Here is a 23,566-nt window from a genome sequence, read left to right as displayed (position 1 = left end):
TAGCTCTGTGTGCCTAGAAAACCATATCTCACAGAAGGCTGAGTACCAGGGACTACACTTCCCAGAATCCCTCTTGCTGTAGGCACACAGCTCCCAGAATGCAATGCTCTGGTGAACTACAAAGCCCATGGCTAGACTACAGGGCACAGGCTCTAATGCTGCCAACTTCTGGAGTCATAGCATTGGAATCTTGCCTGTGGCACCCTGAACACCATGACCTGAGTTTGGCAGCTCCCTGTCACAACTCTGAAGTTAAAGTTGGCATTTCAGGAAGAGTTTGTTTGGCCAGCCTAGGATTGGAGACCCAGGAAGGGGTCTACCTCAGTGAACCTCTTTGGCCAGACCCCTACACACAGCCGATGTCCCTCCTCTGCATTCTGTTCTTTTCTTCCACTGGCTATGTAGCCTGGGCCTTTCTGAGGCCACAACCTCACAGGCACACGGGGCTGAAACTCTCCTACTCCCAGGCCTGCCGTAGTTGAAGGTTATGTGTGTGCACATTCATGGACAGAAGCCAATGGACAATAAACACTTTCTCTTAGATCCCCGCCCCTGTCTTCCTCTGAGTATCTACACTGTCTCCTTGATTGGAGTTGCCACAGATCACTGCCCATGGGCAGATGGCAAGGACTGCCCAAATCTCAAGGTTACCTCTAGCACATATGTGTGTGTACTCATTTGTTGGGGCATACAGAGCCCAGGGACCATAAGCTTGCCCCAGGACAGTGATGGCGAACCTTCTAGAGACTTAGTGCTAAACTGTAACCCAAGACCCACTTATTTATCGAGAAGTGCCAATACAGCAATTAAACCCAAACACTGGGGTTTTAGTTTAGAAAAACAACTCATACATTAACATCTGTTGTCTTCAAAGAAAAACAATAACACAAGTGCCATTGGTTCCCCACCACTACCCTCGGATGGGTGATTTCGCCTATCCTCCAGGTCCAGAGGTCAGCCTAGGCAGTAGGGACAGCCTGAATACCAGGGCAGATGGGCTCGGGCTCCCGAAACCCTAACACAATACCTGGCACATATCAAGTTCTCAGGAAACTAAATCTTTGAGAGTCTTCGGGAGGGATGAGAAGAGCTGAGGCCCATAGCAGCTCTCCCAAGGAGCTTGGGGCCCTGAAGGAGGGTCCACTTCATCAATGGTCCTGATCTGCTGACCCGACATCTCCCTACCCTCTCCTTTAGTAGTGACTGTAAATGGTGTATGGAGGTGTGTTTGCTGCATCGTGTGTTTGGTTTCATTATGTAGAATGACTTAATCTCCAATCCTTTTAAAAATTCTTATTTTGAGACAAAGTCTTGCTAAACTGCCTAAGCTGGCCTCGAATTTGTAACCCTCCTGCCTCAGCTTCCCAAGTAGCTGAGATTACAGATGTGCCACCATGCCCAGCCTCTTTTGAACATCCATCTCTTTCTAGGTCCTTGATACCATGCTGCAGGCTGACAATTCTGGGGCTGATCCTGGAAATTCCAGTAGGCCCCTTGCCCTAATTCAGGGCCCCTAGCCCTTCAGGGCTTAAGAGGGATTGACCTACATTTCCCACCCCTCCATCCCAGGAACATTTTCCCCATACCCACAGACTGCTGATGGACTAATTATAGAGGAATCACGTCATCAATTACATCCGAAATAGGCAATGATGCCTGCCCATTATTGGTGCTGACCAAAACCAAGGCACCAGGGCAGAAGGGAGCCCGTGGCTTCCCACCTCATTTCTCCCTTAATTGGAAACAATTCAGAAGTCATTGAACATGGGGGCAATTTCTAGTAGAGAGCAGCCACATGGCTGGGGGGAGGTTGGGGTGCCCACAGCGGTGAGCGAGGGAACTGATTGGTAGGTTGTGGCAGGGCAAGGCCAGGGGGCCTTACGTGTCGTAGAGCACAATGGTACGGGAGCCATTGGAGATGTTGACGATGCAGCAGGAGCAAGGGGTGTCCCCTCTGCTCTGCCAGGACACCTGAGACACGTCCACGCCCCGCCGCCTGAAGTCAGCCACCAGGAAGCTTTCCCGAGCCAGGGAAAGGGGAAGGAGACACAGATTAGAGCCCACACGTGGCCTGGACTACCCATGGGAGTGGGAAGGGTGTGCTGGGGCACACAGGCCTCTGAAAGAAGAAGGGTCCTGTCCTTGGAGTTTAGTGACGGCGGCGGCAGCTGGCAACGCGCAGACAGGTGCACAAACCTGTAGGCGTGGAGGATGGTACGGCTACCAGTGGCCTCGCTGATGATGACCGCAGAGGTGGGGATGGAGCCGGTGGTCTGAAAGACCGCATAGCGTAGGTCCACGGAATAGCGGCGGAGGTCGTCCAGGACAAAACTGCCAGGGTGGAGCAAGCCAGGGGAGGTGCAGTTCGGCAAGGGTGCGGGGAACTGGAGGCCAGCTGGCGAGGCCATGGGGGCCCCTGAAAGGCAGGGGTGCAAGCACAAGAGGCCAGGAGGAAACTAGGAATCTCTGTCTTGCTACAGGCTGTACGAGGGGGCAAGTGAGGCAGGGCTGCAGAGTCTGGTGCTCAGAGAGAGAAGCACGGAGGGACAGGGCTCAGGTCCCCACTGCTGCAAACTCCCACCATGCATGACCTGTCTCTCAGGCTGACTCAGGCTGATAAGGATTTACTGCTGCCCCTAAAGCTAGATAGGGGTAGATCTGGGCCTAGGACCTGTATCCTGCTTGAACCAAGCAGATGTGGGCACTGTGACCTGCTTCATGCCAGGCCCAGGCAGAATTAATAATTTATCGCCAAGGTGACATTCTGTGCCCACCCCCTTGCTGGCTTCTGCATGTTCATCCCATGGGCATTTTTCCCAGTATTACTGTGGTTCCTCTCATTCTACACCTGCCTCCAGGATGCCCAGCCAGGAAGCATGCGGTAGTTCTCCTCACTGTCCTGTCATCTCAAAGCCAGCCTAATTCCCTGGGCCCTGAGCTGGCTCCTAGTGCTCCTGGCCCAGTGGTTGGTATGGGCCTGGTCCAGGACAACTTCCCAGGATGCCCTCCAGTGGAGTGAGCCCGAGGACACCCCTCAGGAAGAGGCACCAGCAGGAGAATGGGAGGCCAGCCCCATCCTTCCCAGCCCTGCCAGGAAAGGCACTGATCTATGCCTGAGAGGTGGCAGCCATGCTGGGCAGTCCAGCCATCCTCCTGAGTTTCTGTGACCAGATCCCACCTTCAGCAACACCAAAGCTGGACACGCCAGTGATAGAGACCACTAGGAAGCAGCTCTGAGCAGGACTTAATGTTTTTGTAATTGAGTTTTAAGAGGTCAGTGTTGTGGGTACCAAATCAGGACATCATACCTTGTCTTACAACTCAAAGGTCCTGGGGCTAGGGATTTAGCTCAGTGGCACAGCGCCTGCCTGGCAAGTGTGAGGTCATGAGTTCGATTCCTGGTACCGGAAAAAAAAAAAAAAAAAAACCTCAAAGGTCCTTTGAATAGTAGTTTTACCAAAGCATTGGAGATATGGTTTGGTCTGCCAAATAATTTTCTGTGCCTACAGTGCCTGACACATGGTAGGTGCACATTAAATGCTTGCTGAACGAACATATGGGGAGAATTCTAAACCGCCCATGCACCAGTGTGACTGTTATATGTAGCACAGTCCACCACCCTAAGCAAGAGCCCCAGTTCTACCTCCAGCCAGAAGGGGAGGAGCTACTGAGAGAGCCAAGTGGCCAGCCCTTGGCTCTGAGTCCCTCAATCCCATCCCAGGGCAGCTTCTTGCCCCATATGCTTTGTAGCAGTCCATCGATGCAGGGAATTGGGCTGTGGTGCAGGTGGCTGATCTTTTGCAACAGCTCCTTCAAACCAGGGTTCAAAGGACTGCATGTCACAGGCCAGCAACCTGGCAGCCTGCCCTGCTACTCACACTGGGCAAAGTGTGGGCCTCACCTCCTGATAAGGGCTTGCCGAGTCGGCAGTGCCAGGGGCCAAAGGGCTCCTGGTTCCTCAAATCAGCGGACATGGAGAAAGTACATGGGTTGCTCATGGGCTACAGTCTAGGCATCAAGCTGGGAGTTCTGGGACCAGCTTTAGCACGTGGCTTTGGGGTGTCCTGAGCCAGGCACTTTTGCTGTTTCACGAACAAGGACGTGAACACTTGGCCCTGCCCTTCAACTGGGAAGTAAACCATGGGCCTCAACCCTGGGACCATGGATGCTGGAGGGAAGGAGAGCATGTCCCTAACTACCTTCTGCCTCAAGCACAGCCAGAAAAAGGGGCTTGGGAAGGCCAAAGGCGAATCCACCGCAGAGTCTATAGCAAGCAAGGAAGGAGGAAGCATGGAAGCCTAAGCGGGCTTCACTGCAAGCTGTGGAAAGAAACCTTCACAGGAACATTAACAGCTGAACAGCAGACAGGCTGCCTAGGAGGGTCTGGAAGTCTCATCCTCCCCTGCACCCCTCCCCGCTTCTGGAGGCTTCCAACCACTCATTTCTTCTACCGGGTCCACCCAGAGTGGGAACATTCTCCCCACACCCCAAGGACCAGCCCTCCCAGCTCACACTCCTCCTGGACTCACTCGGCAACATGGCCAGGCGCCAGGGAGCCCATGAAGGCACAGGGGGCTCCGAGCAGGGAAAGGACGGTGCAGGAGTTGGATGCGTTGCCTCCACGCTGCCATCTCTGGGACAGGCACCTGCAAAGCACAAGGTTGGTCTCAAAGCGCCAGCCAAGTGGTCCCAGAAGAAGCAAACCAACTACAATCCCCCGTCTAGGGTGTCTGTAGAATTTGAGAGCAGAGGATACCCCTCATAAAGCATCTAGGCAGCCAGCTCATTTTCTAGATAGGGCAGCTGAGGTTTGGCCTTCAAGGGAAGGGGCCGGGCCACAGGCCAGGTTGAGCTGCATTCAAACTCAAGAGACATTCAATGCCTCCCTCTGTTCTTTTAGGGCATCAGGAAAGCATGCACTGGGGCCCACCACATTTTGAGGGTTCCACTAACTCTGGGTCATCTCCTCAGTCATAGGAATCCTTTCCTGAGTCAAGGTTGTGCCCACCGGCCGGTAACTTCAGCCCCCTCCCTGATCGCTGCATCAACTCCAAGGGCTTTGGGGGCCCAGCACCTCTTCCCAAGGGTCACATTCACCACCTACTCCTGTCTCAGCAGAACCTGCTGCAGAGGTAAAACCTCTTTTACCTGCAGGTAAAACCTGCTGCAGAGGTAAAACAAGATAAGGGGCTAGGACACAGCCCAGGGGGAGAGCCCTTGCCTAGTTTGCATGAGGCACTGGGTTCAATTCCCAGCACTGCAAAAGAAAACAAAGAAACAACAAAACACCAAAATGAGAGAACAAGCCTGATTCTGTGGTTATTTAAAAAGTGTGTGTTGGCAAGGGATGTAGGTCAGTGGCAAAGTGCTTGCCTAGCATGGCCAAGAGCCTGGGTTTTCTCCCCAGCACCACTACCACCACCACCACCACCCAAAAAAGGGTGGGAGGTAACAGCACAATATCAAAAGTCCAAAAGAACAGTTTTTCTTCATCTTTACTGAAAATCTGTCAAAAGCAAACTAACAGGATGTACCTGAAGAGCTGTGCAATCATCATGAACAAAAATAATAACATATACACAGGCTCAGAGGACTTTAATTTCTCACTTGTACACCAATAAAACTGCAAGGCAAACAATGTAGGTTATCTCTATTGTGCTAGCTTCATGTAATAATTGTAATAGCAATGACTGTGGTATCTTACAATACAGGGAACAAGTACCAATGAACCACTAAGAGAAATAACTGAGCCAAGAGCAGTGGCACATGTCTGTAATTCTAGCTACTTGGGAGGCTGAGGCAGGAGAACCTCAAGTTTGAGGCCAGCCTAGGCAATTTAATGAGACCTTATCTCAAAATAAAATTTTAAAAGGGTTGGGGATGTAGTTTAGTGGTACAGCGCCCATTTGAGGACCTGGGTTCAATCCTCAGTACCACAGAAAAAGCAGAGAGAGAAAGAGAGACAATTGAATCAGAAATTTTTGTGGTGCAAGATCTTGGGGATTAAATTCAGGGCCTTCTCACTGGGTTACATCCCTACCTCAGTTTGTTTGCTTGTTTGTGACAGAATCTTGGTAAATCACTACATTACCCAAACTGGGTTCAAACTTGCAATCCTCCTGTCTCAGCCTCCCAGACTGTTGGGTTATAGGCATGCACCACCATGCTAGGCTAACCCAGAATTTTTATGCAAAGGTATATTTGTACACAAATCATAATCCTGGCCCAATGTGGTGCTGCACACCTGTAATCCCAGCACTCAGAAATAGAAATTGCTGTGAGTTTGAGGTCAGCCTGGGCTATACAGCAAGATCTTGTCTCAACAAACAAACACAAAAACAAAAACAAATAAACAAAACAGCTCTGAAGTTCTCTCAAGCCTTGGGGAAAGAATGATCTCATTGGGAAAAAAAAGATTCTGGGCTGGAGGTGTAGCTCCTTGGTAGAACATTTGCGGGCATGAAGCCCTAGGTTCAATCCCTAGTACTGCCTGGGGTGGGGACAAAATTGCTAAAGGATCAAAGATTTTTCACACCTGTGTTGTTTGGGAAAAATATTCCTGCAAAGAAAACACGAGCCTAGAGGTACTGAACTTGCTCAAGATAATAATGATGCGACAAAGTTCACATCAGAACCTGGGTCTCCTGACTCCAAAGCCACTGCTACTTATACTCTATTTCATTTTTATTTATTCATTTTTTGGTCTTTTGAGACAGGCTGGCCTTGAACTCACAATGTAGCCTATGCCAGCCTTAAACTCGCTGGAATCCTCCTGTCTCAGCCTCCCAAGTGCTGGGATTACATTACAGGCATTATGCCTGGCTCAGTTATCCTGTACTTTAAAATGGAAAGCAGGCCTACGTATTGATGACATTTCTAAGAAAAGGAATGGAATTTCATTCTGTAGTCGCCTTCCAAGGCATAATGATCCTTCCTGTGCAGAAACACTCAGCCCAGCGTCCGGGTGCTTTCGAGAGGCTTCTCCTGGCCATGGACTCTGGAAGGTAAGAGCCACTCCTCAGGGGTCTGGCTGAACTCCAAGTCCTGAGAGCCTTTGGGACAGCAGGGCTGAGATGCCAGGGAAGGACTGGGTCTACTCTGGGAGGCCTGGAAGAGTCCAGGAGCAGGGCTTGGAGAAGCAGGGTGGGGGAGGGAGGCACACCCTGAGGGAGGGGAGTCCCACAGACAGGGGCAGGGCTCGGAGAGCAGCACCCCCACAGCACCCCCCTTCGCATGGCAGCAGCAGGCCCTCTGAGCCCACTCCCTAGCCAGGCTCAAGGGAAATGGGACTTGGGCTCTGGAAGGATGGGGTGCCCAGGTCTGCCCCGCCTGGCACAGCGCCCCAGAGTTTGCATGTTCTCCAGAGTGTAAGTCTAACTCCCCCTTAGCACCCACCCCAGGGCTGGCTCACCAGCCTTAGGTCTACACTGAAGTACACTCTGTACCCTTTCCCCACAGTCCCTGCACCCTGGCAAGGGGCGCTAACCTGTGGCAGACAAAGTGGCCCAAAACAGTGGGTCAACTCCAGGAGATGGGCAGCAGCAAAAGGACACGAAGGACAAGAGAGGACAGAAGGCTGGGGCCAGAGGGGACATGAGTTGTAACTGCGCTCTACTACTTATTAAATATGTGGCCTGATGAAAATAATTTCATTTTTCCTAATCTTCAGCTTCCTCATCTGGAAAAGGATTTGACTGATGCCTTCACAGTCCAGGGAAGTACAAGGGCTCTGGGACCGAAAACCCAAGAGCGCCCGGGGCTGCCCGTCAGTCCCACAGTGCTCCGTGCTACAGCACCTGCCAGAGCTTAGCCTTGAACTGCCTTCCATCCAGTCCTTGGCCGCAATAACTGATGGCCAAGGAGCAATCTTCAGTGTGCCAAGTCCACGGGAGAGAAAGCCCCAGACACGCCTCCACAGCATGACAGCCTAATACAGGGCCCTCACTGAGAGTCGAGATAAGAACTGTCAAAAGACTCCAGCTTCTGCCACACAACTGGCGCTATACCAGCTTCTGGGAGACTTCTGGTATACCAGCAACTGGCTTCTGGACTGCTTTTGGAACTGAGGACTGGGGAAAGCTTGCAGCGGCTCATGAGCCAGCTCTATCCCTTAACCAGGGCAGCTGGGGTTTGCTTGCAGTGCTTGCCAGCCTGAGCTATGGTCAAAGCTCAAATTCCATGGTCCTAAACGTTCAGGACAATCTTGCTGCACACATTTCTCACTGTAAACTACCTCACATCATTTTGGAAATGGGTGGAATAGGTACATGGTAAATAAATTAGAAGTGAGCAACAGGGTGTAGTTGTGAACGCCTATAACCGTAATGCAATACTCAGAAGGCTGAGGCAGGAGAATCACCATGAGTCGGAAGGCACCCTGGGCTGCAGAGTGAGTTTAAGGCCAGCCGGGACTATGTAGTGAGACCCTGTCTCAAAATAATAATAATAATAATAATAATAATAATAATAATAATAATAATAATAATAAAAACAGGAGGAAAAGGAGAAGGAGAAGGAGGAGAAGAAGAAGTAGTGAATGTTAGTGGAAGAGTCATGCACAGGCTTGGAGTTAAAAAAAAAAATTAGAGGAGGAGGGCCGGGTATGGTGGCGCATGCCTATAGTCCCAGCACTGGGGAGGCTGAGGCAGGAGGATCGCCAAGAGTTTGAGGTCAGCCTGGGCTACATAGGAAGTTCAAGGCCAGTTTGAACTATATAGAGACTCTGTCTCAAAAACAAAACAAAACAAAAAGAAAAAAGAAAAGAGGAGACTGGCCCTGCCCTGCACCTTACTAGCTGTATGCGTTTGGACAAATCAATCATTTCATCCCTCTTCTACCGGTTTATCAGTACAATGCGGACCCTGATGCCTGACGCAGTCCTGGGCTGAGGTGGGAAGTGGCTACCAGCGCTATCCAAATCCTGGGTCTTAGTTCCTCTTCTCTCCTGCTGACCGCCCCCCAGGCGTCCCTGTCAGGGGGCGCCCGGTTGCAGGCTGCACTGGGGGGCCCTGACCGCAACCTTGGTCTCCGAGGGGCCTGGACGCCCCTACCTGCGGTCCGTGTCCTCCTCCGGGTACTTGTCCACCACACTGATGACGTCCAGCACCACCAGCCCCACGCACAGAATCTGCTTCTCTTCCATGAGGTCGCTCTCCGAGCTTCTGAGCAGCCCGGCTGACAGGGCTCCTCCTGTCTGCTCGGCCTCTTATTGAGAGGCTGGAGTCCTCGCCGCCAGGGCAGCTCTGGCTCCTCCTCCACGTGCGGAGCTCCTCCTCCTGCGACCTCGCGCCGCAGGGAGGCTGCAGTTGGCCGGGGGCCGGTAGCTGGCCCTGCAGATCACAACGCCTCCGGCCCCTGGGCCTCAGTCTCCCCCCTAGTCAGACTAGAAAGCGGCTAGGCAACGATTGCAAAGCGAAAGCGCGCAACCCTGAGCCACCCGCCCCTCCCTGCACCTGCCGGGGCCGCTGGGGACCCGGGAGAGAGGAGAGGAGCCGGGTCTCGCAGCCCCGCCTCGCAGCCCCGCCTCGCAGCCCCGCCTCGCAGCCCCGCCTCGCAGCCCCGCCTCGCAGCCCCGCCTCGCAGCCCCGCCTCGCGGCCTCGCTCCGCCCCCGGGGGCCCCGCCCACCGCGCGTCACGTGACGGGAACGCTGCCAAGCGGCGGGAAGGACTCGCGCACAGCGCACCCTGGCGCTCCCGCACGCCGGGCGTGAGCCGCGGAGGTTCGGGCTGAAGCCCCGGTGGCGGGCGCACGCACCTGGCGGCCCAAGCCTCCCGCGTCAGGGTGGGCGGAGCTGCCAGGAGACCGCCGCATCGAGGGTGCGGGCGCGGTGCGTTGCGCAGGGGCCGGGGTCCCTTGCGTGGACCGTTGTCTCCCGTCCCGTTCCGTGCGCTCCTGTCTAACCCTGAGCACGCACTGGACAGCACAATTGTTTTTGTAGAAAAAAACCAAGTGTCTTTATTCCTGAATAGTTTAGTATGGTGGTGCGGGCCGGAGCCTGCCGCACGCAGGAGCTCGGCCTGGGAGCCCGGCTGAGGAGCGGAGTGCGAGGATCGGCTCCTCCTCCCACTCCGGGTCCTGGGGCGGACGCGGCCGGGCCGGAAGTCTGGAGGGGGCGCCGCAGCCCCCGAGCCTGCGCGTTCCGGGCGTGGGAGAGGCGGGCGGGCTCGCAGAGGGCTGGCGCCGGGGCGATGCGCGACCCGGGCCGGAGCCGCCGCTGCTGGCTTTGGCCGGCGAGCACTGCGGCACTTCTACACCTGTTCAAGGTCCAGGTCCTCGTAGAGCAGGGCTCCGCTGAAGATGGTGAGCGGCTCCTCCGAGTGAGCCAGCTGCCCCATGACCAGGTCAATGCAGACCGTGTCCCCGGCCTGCAGGGGCAGGATGAGGCTGAAGACTCCCAGAGCGCCCGGGCTGGGCTGGCTCTCGGCCACCGGTTTATTCTCCAAGCCCTCGGGCTCGTAGCCGCCGGAGTCTATGCGGGCCACACCCAGATTGGAGCGGGATAGCACGGCCTCCACTTTTTCGTGCCGGTGCCCGGTCAGCACCGCGCTCAGCAAGTAGCGTCCGGCCAGTGGCGCGGTGAACACCCCTGGGGACAAGGATGGCAGTCGTGAGGGGAGACAGAGGCCGGGGCCGGGAAGGCTCGGGAAGCCCATCCAGCGCTCCTGGACTAGAAGGGACTGCTGGATCCTTTCGTCTGTATCCCACTACTGCATCGCTGGGCTCCTAAAGCATTGTCTGGCCGCGAGCGGGCCCTAGTAAGCATCTGTGGAATCAATGACTGCTGCCCTCCCCACGCGGTCCCCTGTCCAAGCTGTGGTGAGGAAGAATAATCGATGGAAAGAGTCGGGTCTGCCCAAATCCAAGGATGAAAAGATTCTCCAGTGAGAAGTAGCTGCCCAGATTTACCTATTTCTCCAAGCGCTCGACCCCGCCCCCTCTGGCTTACCGGTCTCTGGGTCGTAGAAGCCTCCGTCGTTGAGCAGGACTCTGTCGAAGGGGACTGTGCCTGGTTCCGACCGCGGCAAACTCAGGGCAGCTGAAAACGCCACCCGCGGCACGGAGACCGCCGGCGCCCCCTCCACTCCTGGGTGGGTGTTAGGGTGGGTGTTAGGGTGGACGCTCAGTCAGGGCTGGCCAGCCCCCTCCCCTGGTTATCTCCGCTCAGGGCTGCCTGAAGGCTTCCGACCTCCAGGGCAGACGTCAGTTTGTCCAAAATCTAACTTACCCTGTTCACCTTGGGGACCTGTGAGAAGAGGAAAAAGGAGTGGTGAGACTGAAGGCACCTCTCACTAAGTCACTCAGCAAACGTCTGCTGAGTCTTTCCTGCTGTTCTGGGTCCTATGTGCTATGTGGATTTCTTCCTTTTCTTCCCCCGCCCCTCTCTAAATTTTTCGTACTAGTAATTGAAGCCAGGGCCTTTCCACTGAGCTGCATCCTCAGCCCCTTTTATTCAGTTATTTAAGATAGAGTCTTACTAAATTGCCTGGGCTGGGCTCCTGCCTCAGCCTCCCAGAGTGCTGGGATTACAGGCATGCACTATGTGGATTTGAAAGCAGAAGTGGGATGGCAGGAAAAGGAGAAATAGACACACTCTGTTCAACTCTGGGGCCATGAGCCTTAGCCTCAGACTTTCACACCCCAGGTGGCCCTTGCAGGCTCAGCCCTGCTCTCCAATGCAGTAGCGGGACCAACACATCCAACAGCCAAACACAGTGATTATCCCAGCTCCTATTCACTTTCCTCTCTTTCCACCATCAGCCCCTGGGAGCCCCCAGTTCCTCACCACTTCCCCTTCTCCTCACAGTCGGTGGAATGTCAAGCCTAGGGCTGGGGATAGGAGCAGATAACCTTGGTTACAGTAAGGGTCTCAGACTACATACCTGGTGGTCCAATGGGGCCTCTTTGTCCATTCATGCCTGGGGGTCCTGGAGGTCCAGCAGGGCCTGGGGGCCCCTGTATCCCAGGAGGCCCTGGGGGCCCAGCCTCACCTGAAGGTCCTGTGGTGACAAAACTAAGTTGAAGAAGACTTCAAAGGGAATTTCTTTTTTCTTTTTTTTTAGACAGAGTTTCACTATGCAGTTGAGGCTGGGCTTGAGCTTACTTTGTAGCCCAGGATGGCCTCAAACTCGAAAGAATCCTCCTGCCTCAGCCTCCCAACTGCTGGGATTACAGGTGTGCCCCACCACACCCAGCCCCAAAGGGAATTTCCAGTGGATAAAAAGCCAGTGGCTTTATGAATATTAGGATGCATGAAACAGGTGGGGTTTTGCAGGTTGACAGAGAGATGGGGTTCTTCCTGTCCATGCTGGATACCTGGCTGGCAGAGCAACATCCCACCTGCACCCATAGGCCTATCTGAGCAGCCAGAGGAGGCAATGGAACTTGGACCTTGTGTCATCTCTACACACACACTGCAATCTCTGGCTCGGTGATTGGGGCTGCAACTCATGTTGGGCAGAGCAAGGAGAAGGTAGAAGAGGTCAAGCCTGGGCTGTTGTGGGGTGGGGAGAAGGAAGGCCTGAAAAGGGGTCCCCATGCCTCCTCTTGCCCCTTACCAGTGAGGTCTCTCAGGCTGAGCTGCTGCAGACGGTCCTCCAGCAGCAGCAGGGAGCTGTTGAGGGCACCAAGCCGTCTGCCCAGGCCAGCCTGTCCGCCCAGCAGCTTCTCCAGCAGTGCTGCCTGTGCCTGGCTACTGCTGTTGGTTTCCCGTAGCCCAGCCCAGAGCCCAGCCACATGTCTGGAAAGGCCGTCACGTAGGCCCTGCAGTCCCCCAGCCACAGTGTCCAACCGCTCACAGACTCCCTCGAGACGGCCCAGTCGTCCCTCTAGGCTGGGGCACTGGCCGGCCTGTGCCTGTCCCTCCTCTAGGCCTCGGAAGCGCTCCTCACTCTCTGTAATGTGCTCTGTGGCCTCCTGTTGCAGCCTGTTAATCTCGGAAATGATGCTGTCCTTGGTAGCCCCCAGGTCAGCCAGATCAGCGCCCTGGCCCTCCACGGTGGTCTGGAGCTCGTGCAGTGAGTCATTGAGGGAGCTGAAGGTGAGGATGACTTCCGAGAGCTCTCCTTGTAGGGCCTGTAGGGCAGAGCCTGAGCTGCCCCCAAACACACTGAAGCCATCCAGGGGCCCACGGCTCGGTCCCCCAACACCTGGACCAGCCCCAGGACCCCGTGGAGGTAACAGGGGACAGGAGCAGCGCTCCACCCCATCCCGAAGGCGGCCCAGCTCCTCTTGGACACCACCGCAAATGCCACAGCCCTCGTCCCCGCGGGCCTGCAGCAGACCCTCCAGTTGGCCCAGCTGTGCCGCTGTGAGATTCAGCCGCAGCATGAGCTCTGCAGCACTCTCATCCTGTGCATCCATGCGCTCTTGGAGCTGGCCCACAATCCCTTGCAGTCCCTCCAGCATAGTCTGCTGAGCCTCCCCCGCTGCCTCCAGCTTGTGCAGGCTGGAGCCCACCAGCCGCAGCTGGCCCTGGGTGTCCAGTACCCTTTGTTCCAAGGCACTGAGAATCTCTTTAACCTGAGAGTCCTGCTCCGCGGGGGCCACAGAGCAGAGCTGTCCACATGCCTGCACAGCCCCTGCCACCTGCTCTTCCAGCAGATCCAGGCGCCCACTCAGCCCCCCACTCATGTTGGCCAACAGCCCCTCCAGCTTCTCCAGGCGGCCCCGGGCAGCAGGCAGCCAATGGCCCAGCCCCCCAGGGGACCCAGGCCAGCCCTCTTCCTGCTCCTCTGAGGGACCCAGGGTGGAGTTGAAGCGGTCCTCCAGGACAGAGAGGCGGGAGGCTAAACTGGTATATCCAGGGGGGTGGCCCCCCTGCCCAGAGGCTCCACCCAGCTCAGTGCCTCGCCGTCCACTCAGCACTGTCACTGAGCCAGCCACTACATCCAGCCTCCGCTCCAGGTCTGCCAGTCGCCGGGCCAGGTCTGGGGGGCAGCATTCCTGAGGCAGCCTGCGGCCCAAGGCAGGGCCCATAAACTGCCGCTGCCGCTCCTCCAAGGAGGCCAGTAGCTTCTCCAGCACTCGAAGGCGCTCCTTGTCTTCCTGCTGCTGCTGGCGGAGGCCATCCAGCCCAGCCAGGCACACAGAGCAGGACTCCTGCAGCCGCCGTTCCAGCTGTCGGAGTATCTCCTCATTGTAGCCAGGAGGGTCTGGGACTGGGGCTGAGTCTCTGCTGCCACCTGCACCTCCACCACTGTGATGATTGTTGAGGTGGCCCAGCTCCTGGTCATGGGTAGAGACCCGATTGTCCAGGAGCTGCAGCTGGTGCTGGATCTCATTGAGAGTTTCATGCACACCAGGGCGGGCAGCTGCATCTGCTGGCTGCTGCCTCCCATTAAAAGCTGTCTCTACAGCCTTTTGCACATCTTCTGCCAGGCGTCCACTCAGTCCCTGAAGGACGCCCCGAAGGCCTTGTAGCTCCTTGGTCAGGCTCTGCACCTGCTCCTCCAGCTGCTGTACCTTCTCTGACTCCCCAGGACCTGGAAAGAGGGAAAGGCAGAGGGTGGAGGGCTGGATGTCAGAGCTCAGAGTCCACCTGCTAAGCCCTGCTGTCCCCAGCTCCAGCAAGTCAGAGGCTCAGGCCCAGCTGGTTCTACTTCTGTGGGTGACTTGGGCAAGAAAAGAAACTCTATTCACTGAATATCTTTAGGCCAAATTTAAACCAAAGCTCTTACAACTTCTCCCCTGGGCAGATACTATTAACTCTTCCTGTTTGGTGGCTCAGGAAATAGAGGACCAGAGATATCAGGGAACTGGCCATGGATTAAAAGTTTAATGAGTGACAACACCAAAATCAACTCCAGATCATCTCTCTGGCCACCAAGCCCGTGCACTTTCCACTCATAGTTACTTGTCCACATCGTCTCTTGACTTTTGTCTAATTGTTTCCTCATCTGGGAAATGAGAATGACACTATGCCCTCTCTCTTAGGGCTGTCAAAAGGCACAAAATGGGAATGTGGGGTGAGGCACTTTGGACACCACACTTTAGCAATGACTGAACACCTCCCTACATCAACATGGGAACAAACAAGAGGCCCCGAGGCAAGCCTAATAGGAGTTTGGCTGGATGGCCAGAGAGTCAGCCAGAAGTTCCTGTGTCCATAATTATAGTATGGCTATCTCTTTGGCAGGAAAACAGCACATCCGGTGTACACATACACACACGGGAAGATAGCAACGGGGAATGGTGCATTCTGGGACCTGTAGTCTCCAGAGGACACAGATGGGCCTGGGGCCTGTAGTCAGGGGCAGTGCATGCTAGGACTTGTAGTCTCAGCAGTCTCCCTATGGACTGGCTTCTCAAAGGAATTCCCCCTTACTCCTGCAGTTGTCCTCAACTAGGAAAGATCTTGTCCACATGTGGGCGCCTGTGAGTACATTCTGTCTTTTTCTCTAGCTCTGGTCTCTGGTTTCTTAGTCTTCAGATCTCTCTCTCTCTCTCTCTCTCTCTCTCTCTCTCTCTCTCTCTCTCTCTCACACACACACACACACACACACACACACACACAGAATCTTAGGGACCTCATTAACCCTCTTCTCTCTCACTTATAGCACGAGGACTCCCGTCCGCTGCCTTGCCCATGTTCCCCCCAGTGTGATCTCTGCTCACCCTGTCAGCAGCTCCCACACTCACCTTCTCCCCCTAGTCCGCTGAGGTGGCTGCCTGCACTGGAGCCAGAGAGGTTGGGGCGGGCAGGCTGGGGCCGGGGATGTGGTGTGGAGGGTGTAGGGCCCAATGCGGGGGCAAGACCCTCTGCACAGTCATCTCCCCCATACCCCTGACAGCACCGCCACTCCATGTCTGTCACTGTCTTGTAGACCACACGGTAGCGAGGGCGAAGGAAGCTGCGGTACCTGGCAGAGGCAGAGAGGGGCCTCTGTAATCTCTCTGTGCTCTGTGATCCCAGTCTGTGTGCTCAGAGGTGGGCAACTCCTAGTGAGCAAGGCCTGTCCCTCAGGCTAGGTTCCCCTTTCTGGCCAGCATGTGGCCTTACTTAGTTGACAGCTGTCAGCTTTTTGGCCAAAGACCACATCCCTGTCCTGCCACCATCCCCCATACACACCTGATGCAGGAACCTTGAGCTCCTCCCCTGGAGGATACTTGTCCCAGAGAAGGCATGTTGGGTGACAGGTAAGGGACATGTGTCCACTGTATCCTGCCAGCAAGCGCTCTCCTTGGCATCTCCCCCACAGGGATTCTGACCGAAGCCTTGTCCCGCTTCCTACTTGCTACCTACTTTGCAGACTCCCTGAATTGCCTCCTCCACCTTCTGTGCCTGTGCAACTCCCAAGTGCCCATCCCCTGGTGCTGGGGACTCACATGATGTTTCGTGGACACTGGGGCTGGCCCCAGCTGCAAGGCTGGTAGTCCGGCTTGATGAAGGTCTCCACTCCATCCCCAAGGACACAGCTCACTGTCCGGGTCACCACGTAGGCACACCAGTTCCTATAGGTACAACCCTACCTGGGTTCAAGGACCAGAGACACATGGCCCAGAGCAGAGCCTGGGGCTCCGAGAGGGGCTGAGGGAGGATCAATGGATGAAAGGCCCTTGGGGATCAATGGGTGGCGGCCCCCACGCTTTCCTGTGCAGCCAGAGCACAGAAAGACTTTTCAAGATGGGGAGAAGCACCAAATGGGAAACTGCAGCTGCAGAGAAGTCAGTGCTCATGGCTGTGGTGAGCTGGGGAACCTCTACGTTCACAGTCATTTGTGTCCCTTCTGGCCGTGCTATGCTGTGTGCGAGCCAGCCAGCTGGGTCCCTGCGGAGAGTCCCCTAGACATGGCTTTTCCACGCTGACCTCAAGGGAGAGGACAAGGCCGGCTGATCCAGCACAGGGTTAAAGAGAGAATAAGCCACTGATGAGCTCTGTCCCCTGGGGGCTTGCAGCCTGCACTCTGGGCCCCATTGTGCGGCTTCTGACCCATGGCCGCAAGAAGGTGAAGAGGGCAATGCAAGAGTGGTATCAGAATTGTGGGTTACTGGACAGGGCCAGGGAGCCCTAAAGGAACAAAAGGTTTGCCTGAGGATCCAGGGCCGGCATGTAGCTGGCAGCTGGCGGGAAGGCCAGCTCGGCAGTTTGCCTGGGCACAGAGCTGCAGGTCCTGGTAGGGAGGAGCAGGGAGCTGATCCCACTTAGCCAGCCTGGACCCTGATAAAGGCCCCACAGAAAGGTGGGCATGTGAGGACCACTGATGGATGGGCTTCTCTCTCCCCTCTTCCCTGAATTAGGGCCGAAGCCCAGGGAGGGCGGCCAGCACACCCACCTTTTGACTGCCCTCCCACCAGCCTCCCACCCTGGGCCGGGACCCAGACTCTTACCTGTGGCGGCTGGCAGGCCGGGGAGCGCTCTGGGCCTGGGGTTCCCCTGGGCTGAGGGCCCGGCTGCTCCCTGTGTAGAGACTGTAACCTCGAGGTGGGTAGCTGGCAGCCTGCACAGCTGTGGTCAGCAGGCAGCAGAGGTAGCAGCTCCAGAAGGTGCTGGAGGCCATGGCGGGGCACTTTGAGGCTGCCCTCAGAGACACATCCCGGACTGACCACTGGAGCCTCTGCCGGCCCCAGGGGATGCTGCTGCTCCAGGGGACAGCACGCTGGGCCAGTCCTGTCCCTGCTTCCTGCCGGCAGCCCCCAGCCACACGCCTCCTCCTTGGCTGCTGGGCCTGACCCCTCTCCCCCTCTTCCCTCCTCAGGCTCCCGTCTGTCCCTCCCTCGGTTCCTTCCGCTCTCCTCTTCTCCACTTCTGAGGGGAGTCTGTTCTCTGGGCCCCTGGCCTCCTGTGCCTGGCTCCTACCCTTCTAGATGCTGCTTCCTGGGTCTCTGCCCCCTTGCTTCAGCTGGCCCGCTTCTGGTGTCCCTGTCCTTTCCCTGATGACTAGATCCTGCGGGGTGACAGGGCTTTGCCCCTGTGGCTGTTCAGAGGCGCAGGAGTGACTGTGGGGCGGGCCGCCTCCTCCCTCCCGGTTCCCTCCCCGCCCTCCCCCTGTCTGGCTGGCGGTCCAGCCTCCCCCTTCCTCCCCCCACCTCTCCAACCACCATACGCCACATCTGCTTCTTGTTAACTCCGGGAAAGAGAGAAAAAAAAGGAAAAACAGAGAAATGTGGAGTTACCGCCTGGCTTGGAGCCAGTCCCTCAGACAGGCCACATGGAGCCTGGGCCAAAGCTGCACAGGAGGCCCAGGCTGGTGACTGGGATGGGGATTGGGAGCCAGAGCCTCAGCTCCTCCGGGCCAGGACAGCGTCCTAAGGGAGAAGACAAAGAGGCAGCCCCAAGGAGAGAGCAGGGGGACAGGACTGTGCAGGGGAGAAGGAACGCGCAGGGCCTGAGACCCTCCTGCACCATCTGGTCCAGCTGCCTTGTTTTAGGGCTGGGAACTTTGAGGCCCATGGTGGGAAGGTAACTTGTCCCAGGCAACAGGGCAAATCAGTGGTAGAGCAGAGCATAGACTCTAAATAGCCAGGTGGGTGACTCAGGACAAAGGAGCACAAGAGGAGAGGGGACTCCTGGGCCAGGGAGAAAAAAGAGCTCCACTGAGGCAGGCAGGAAACCCAGGGAAGACACAAGGAGGAAAGGAAGCTGGAAACGGAGGGGATGTGAGCAAGAGAAGACAGACTCTCTTTCATAAAAGGCCCAAATACATATGAGCACTGGGGTTGTTTTGGTGAAGGTCAGGGCATTACTAGAGGGTGTGTGTGTGTGTGTGGTGGTGGGGCAAGCAAAGGTAAATTGAGACCTGAGTGTAGCAGTAAAGGAAGTCACTCCCAAGCCTGTGGCACGTCTCCTGTCTGCAGCCTGTCAGAAACCCCTGGTGGAGCAGCTCATCTGTGAGCCTGGACCTCAGCAGCATGTCTGGACCAGGGTCTTTGTGGTGTGTGGGCTGCTGGGGAGAGAGAAGCCGAGGTAGAAAGGAACTGGGAGAATGCCGTGTGCCCGGTACCATGGAGGTGCCTGCGGAGCAAAGGCAAACCCAAGACTCAGCTGCTGCCGACTAAAGAGCAACTCAGGCTGCTGGAAAATGGGACACAGCCCCAAAACAGAATGGTCACAGTGCAGGACGGACCAACTGCCAAGAGGCATGGACAAAGGGATGATGTGTGTTCTGGCTAGGAGGAGGGAGGAGACAGCTGGCTGCTGGGGGTAGTCAGAGGAGAGCGGCTGGAAAAGACAGAACTTGTCAGTGCTGTCAGTTCAAGTGTGTGTGAGGGAATTTCAGGCTCAGGGAAAGTGGTCTGCCTTAATTTCCTTGTAAACAGCATAGGAATACTATTAATAATAATACCCTCCTCCCTAGGTTCATGAGAGTGATGTAGATACTTTTGAACATGCCTCAGACATGGTAAATGCTCAGTAAATGTTAGCTCTTACCTGTGTCAAGCAGGGGCAAGACAGAAGCCGGAGAGGTAGATTGTGAACAAATTAGGGAGAGATTCAAATGGCTGATTAGGAGGTTCAGCAGCAAGGCTTTGAGCAGAGGAATATATTCATGCACAGAGTGAAGAAGAGGTCAGGACAACATTGGACAGGGTGTCACTCGACATGGTGCTAGGATGTCCCAAAACAGGAAGGGAAACTTGACTCATCCACCATATGATAGATTGTGGGTTCAATGACTTCCATCACAGAAAGAGAATTTTTGGGATGCATCGGTAAGAGGCATAAAGGGATTTATTTAGGAAGGAAAAGTACACACTCAAGAGGGGTGTGAGGATAGGTACTGCAGAAGGGAAAGAAACTGCTCAAAAGGTAAGAACAACTGGGAAGGGGGAAGAAAAAAATACCCATACAGAAGATAGCTAAGATAATAATGCTACTCATTTCCATCAGTTCACTGAAAAGAAGCTCATACTGTTTGATCAGTTTGGCATGCTTAAATCTTGTAATCTGAGCAACTACTTTGAAGATAATAATACACGATATACTAGCCATTGTTAATTTTCTATTATCTTGTTTTGAAATTCTGTATCATTGTCTTTATTGTTCTTTCTTTTCTCTTAAAAAAAAAAGAGTGGTGTGAGGGTGTTCAGAGATGAGGCACATTATTTCCTAGAACACGGAACATTTATGTTTCTCCTGAGGGAGAGGAAGCTATGGGATCTGTGCATCTATAGGAAGTTCCACCTTGCCCACCCGCAGGAAGACAGTGGCCCATTTTACTGGTGAAAGGCAAGTGCCTAGGTTTTGGGGGTTTTTTTTAGATGGATGACCTAAGCGTTCTTTAAAAAAAATTTTTTTTTTTTTTGGTCTTTTTCTGAGACAGGGTCTTGCTATGCAGTTCAGGCTGGCCTTGAGCTCACTTTGTAGCCCAGGCTGGTCTCGAAATCCCGAAGATCCTCCTGCCTCAGCCTCCCTAGGAGCTGGGATTACAGGTGTGCACCATGACGCCTGGATCTGAATTTTCTTTCTCTCAGCATCAGATTCCAGCCCTTTACTTTCTCGACTAAGCTGTATGGGCTTATCCTTAAGAAATTTTGAGTATGATGCATCTGGAAAAAAAAAACAGCCTAAGGGATGCCAATATGGATAGCCTTGGGTAACTGACTGTGCCCTGGAAGTTGTAGTCTTCTTAAAGGTACAGTTTTTTGTTGTTGTTGTTTCTTTTTGTTTTGTTTTTCTTCCAGTACCAGGAATCGAACTTATGACCTTGCGGTTGCCAGGGAGGCACTTTGCCGCTGAGCTACATCCCCAGCCCCAAGGTACAGTTTTTAAAGTATGATTTTCTTTGTCTACTTTCTACCTATCTTGATTTTTTTCTCCCCTACCTCAAATACCCTCCTCTCCCCAACTACCACTGACTTTCAGCAAATCCCATGCCACCTCAAAAGTCTGTTTCCTAGGGCCTCTTCCACATGCTACTCTGCAAAGTGATGCAGACAGGCTCTGGTGGTGACAATGACCATGAAAAAAAAGGGAGGATTGTGGCTGCTTGGTGACTGGTAGTAAGAGACCGGATGAAAGGATACTCCAGAGGTGATTCCAGAGTTTGACCCAAAATAGGGAGGATAGAAAGAAGAGCAGGTCTGAAGGTTGGAGGGGAAGATGATCTTAGTTTGGACATACCAGATTTAAGATTAGAGTAACAAACACATTGTAGTGAAAATAAATGTCCAGGAAATGATTAAAAATGTGGACTTCATGCTGGGTGTGGTGGCACAGGCCTGTAATCCCAGCATTTAGGAGGCTGAGGCAGGAGGATTCCCATGATTTCAAGGCCAGCCTGGATTACAAAGTGAGTTCACAGGCAGCCTGAACTACATAGTGACCCCTGTCTCAAAACAAAACAAAACACAAAACAAAAGAAATGTGGACCTGGATTCTGGGAACCACTAGCAGGGCACTGGAGGGTATGAGAATGGATGTCACTGAATCTTCAGTGTGACTCTGGGTTACCGACTACTGATGTCCTCTGGCCTAGAATGTGATCTGGATGGCTGGGGAAAAAATGCTGATGCAAAGTCAGAGCAAAGAAAGTAAATTCTAGAACCAAACAAATGAAAACATGTGGCTGGTCTTTAGAGGTTTAGGGACCATCACAGGGGCAGACTTGAAGAAAGTGTTCATAAGAGATCCTGATTTCAAAGGTTGTCAGTGAAAAGTTGTAGCTTTGTCCCTGGTCTCTGCAACAGTTCCAGGCCCTGGCAGGAAGCCAGTCCACTTCCCCTCCAGAGTACCTGGGCTGCAAGTAGGAGTTTTCCTTCTCTGTTCTTTCTCCTCTCCTTTCAGGGATCTCTCATGACCTACAAAATTATCCTAGTGATCTTGTCACTGCCTACTTATTACCCATTCCCTCTCCTGCTCCCTGGAGTTCATATTTTGTTGTACTATGTTGCCAGGCGTGGTCGCACATGCCTATAATCCCAGCAATCAGGAAGCTGAGGCAAGAGGACCACCAAGAGTTTGAGGTCAGCCTGGGCAATATAGTGAGACCCTGTCCCCCTTTGTTGTTGTACAGTTGAGGTATGTCAAGTAAAAATGTTGGCTTTGAAATGCAATTGCAATTGGTTGCATTGCATTTAGTCCTATAATTAGGAGTCAGAACCTAAGAGCTGACATAAACATTTGTGTGATCTGAAATAAAGCAGGAGTGATGGTGGCATGGTGTGGTGACGACGGTATCGGCAGGCAGCCACAAATTTCCAAAGCGATTGGCAAGAACTGCTAACACTAAAAAAGGCCAAGTCCGTGGGACACTAGGACAGGATCTATTTTATAAGTTCTTCAGGATAGGGGATTTCCAAACTCTTGGCCATACTACGAAATGAACTCATTCATTCAGTCATCACAGACTGAGCAGGAACACACGAGCCCACAGTCAGGATACGCACAAGCACTGGCAAAAGGGAAAATTTATGTCTAATACCTCCCATCGGAGGACTGAATATCGGGTGGAAAAGGGGGGCATCAAGTGAATTGGGCCTTGCACATGCCAACTCAGCTTAAGCTTGTGAGAGTTTGAGCCAAGATCCACTGCTCCCCAAATGCAAACAATTTTGTTTTCCTTTCAGGTATAAAACTTCAGGAGCCAACCTCGCTGGATTCGAGGCCCAGTCCTCCTTTCCCCAGGTCTACTGCTTTTTCACTCCTAAGCAAACTCCTGGCCTCATGTCCTTTCCTTGAAAACGTCACACTAAGGACAGATGCTAAGCTCTGTAAGTACCCCTCCATAATCCCACTCCTCCATCATCTCCCTCCCCTCCCCCCCAGGAGACACTTTGCCTGTCTTCCTTCCCACATACTTTTCCATCCAAGCTGTTTTCAAGCCTTGTCAGTTCTTAGCTGAGTCTTGTTTGGTCCAGGAGACCATTTCTTATTTCAGTTCTTCCAGGCACTAGGCCAAATGACCCATTCAAGGCTGATAAAGACTTGGCTGACCTAGGCACAGGAAGTGCTGAGAGGTGAAGGACACTTCTGGGTACTTCTAAAATAAATCCTTTCCTTCTTGCCCCTGACCCTAGGACATCCTAGAGTCCACAGTTCGACATGGAATGTAGAAGCATGGCCAGGTTACCTTCTGGGCCTCCATTTCCTTCTTTATAAAATGATCTTGAAGGTGTCCTTCAGCTGTGATAGTAGGATACTGTACCTGGGTCAGCTGGTTTCAGCATAGCCTTGGAAATCTGAAGCATTTTCCAGGGATTTCTCTTGTGTAATCTGCAATCTAGAAAGGGTCAGCCTGGAGGTGCAGCTTATTTTAAAAAGGAGCTCTAGTTGTGATCAAACAGTAGACCTAAGTGTCTGGTTGGACTTGGGTCTGCTTCAAATTTCCAGGAAACATGAAGCACAATGATGTGTAATCCTTTAAGATCTAGATCCTTCACTGCCTCCAAGCAGAGCTGGGAACAGAGCAGTTCAGAGAAGGGATGAAAAGGGGACGTGTCTGGGTTTCCCCGTGTTACGTGGAGGGCTGCGGGCGCCTGGGATTGTAAATATGAAACTTCTGGGAAATGGTGGGGGCTCTAGGGAGAGCTGGAGGGAGGACAGGAGAACTATAAACCAAGCAGGATTTGGGTTTAGGAGCCGCCGTCCTGAACGGGGGATGGGGGATGATGGGACACAAACTGTGGATG

General features: G+C 54.0%; 2 protein-coding genes across 6 annotated transcripts in view; both read right to left on the bottom strand.

Annotated features, from left to right (window-relative positions):
• Khk (ketohexokinase (fructokinase)) overlaps nucleotides 1–9,524 on the bottom strand; it is a 12,997-nt gene extending 3,473 nt beyond the window's left edge. Inside the window, exons 1-4 of one of the 5 annotated variants that reach the window (XM_005400453.1) lie at nucleotides 9,051–9,524; nucleotides 4,530–4,646; nucleotides 2,197–2,331; nucleotides 1,883–2,017 (exon numbers count right to left, since the gene is read on the bottom strand). In XM_005400453.1, the coding sequence (XP_005400510.1) occupies nucleotides 1,883–2,017; nucleotides 2,197–2,331; nucleotides 4,530–4,646; nucleotides 9,051–9,142 (479 nt within the window). In that variant the 5' untranslated portion in view covers nucleotides 9,143–9,524. Of the gene's footprint in view, nucleotides 1–1,882; nucleotides 2,018–2,196; nucleotides 2,417–3,308; nucleotides 3,399–4,529; nucleotides 4,647–9,050 lie in introns of those variants that run through there. The other 4 variants (XM_013522610.1, XM_005400455.1, XM_005400454.1 and 1 more) reach the window with 4 other exon arrangements.
• Nucleotides 9,525–9,926: 402 nt separating this feature from the next.
• On the bottom strand, nucleotides 9,927–17,953 carry Emilin1 (elastin microfibril interfacer 1). The gene is made up of 8 exons (XM_005400450.2): nucleotides 17,327–17,953; nucleotides 16,325–16,450; nucleotides 15,638–15,858; nucleotides 12,556–14,481; nucleotides 11,881–11,997; nucleotides 11,226–11,243; nucleotides 10,947–11,084; nucleotides 9,927–10,586 (listed from the first exon to the last, which is right to left on the bottom strand). The coding sequence occupies exons 1-8, from the start codon at nucleotides 17,494–17,496 to the stop codon at nucleotides 10,249–10,251; spliced, it is 3,054 nt and encodes a 1,017-aa protein (XP_005400507.1). The 5' UTR covers nucleotides 17,497–17,953; the 3' UTR covers nucleotides 9,927–10,248.
• Nucleotides 17,954–23,566: the final 5,613 nt, after the last annotated feature.

This window comes from Chinchilla lanigera, unplaced genomic scaffold, assembly GCF_000276665.1.
Source record: "Chinchilla lanigera isolate Chin_1 unplaced genomic scaffold, ChiLan1.0 scaffold00068, whole genome shotgun sequence".
NCBI lineage: Eukaryota > Metazoa > Chordata > Mammalia > Rodentia > Chinchillidae > Chinchilla > Chinchilla lanigera.
Note: the sequence above shows the minus strand (reverse complement) of the source record. Positions and strands in the feature narration are given on the sequence as shown.

Coding starts and splice junctions, on each gene's coding strand:
- Emilin1 (XM_005400450.2), bottom strand. CDS start 17,496: ATGGCCTCCAGCACCTTCTGGAGCTGCTACCTCTGCTGCCTGCTGACC. Junction 16,451..17,326: donor CGGCCTGCCAGCCGCCACAG/GTAAGAGTCTGG, acceptor TTGTACCTATAG/GAACTGGTGTGCCTACGTGG. Junction 10,587..10,946: donor CTTCTACGACCCAGAGACCG/GTAAGCCAGAGG, acceptor CCTTGTCCCCAG/GGGTGTTCACCGCGCCACTG.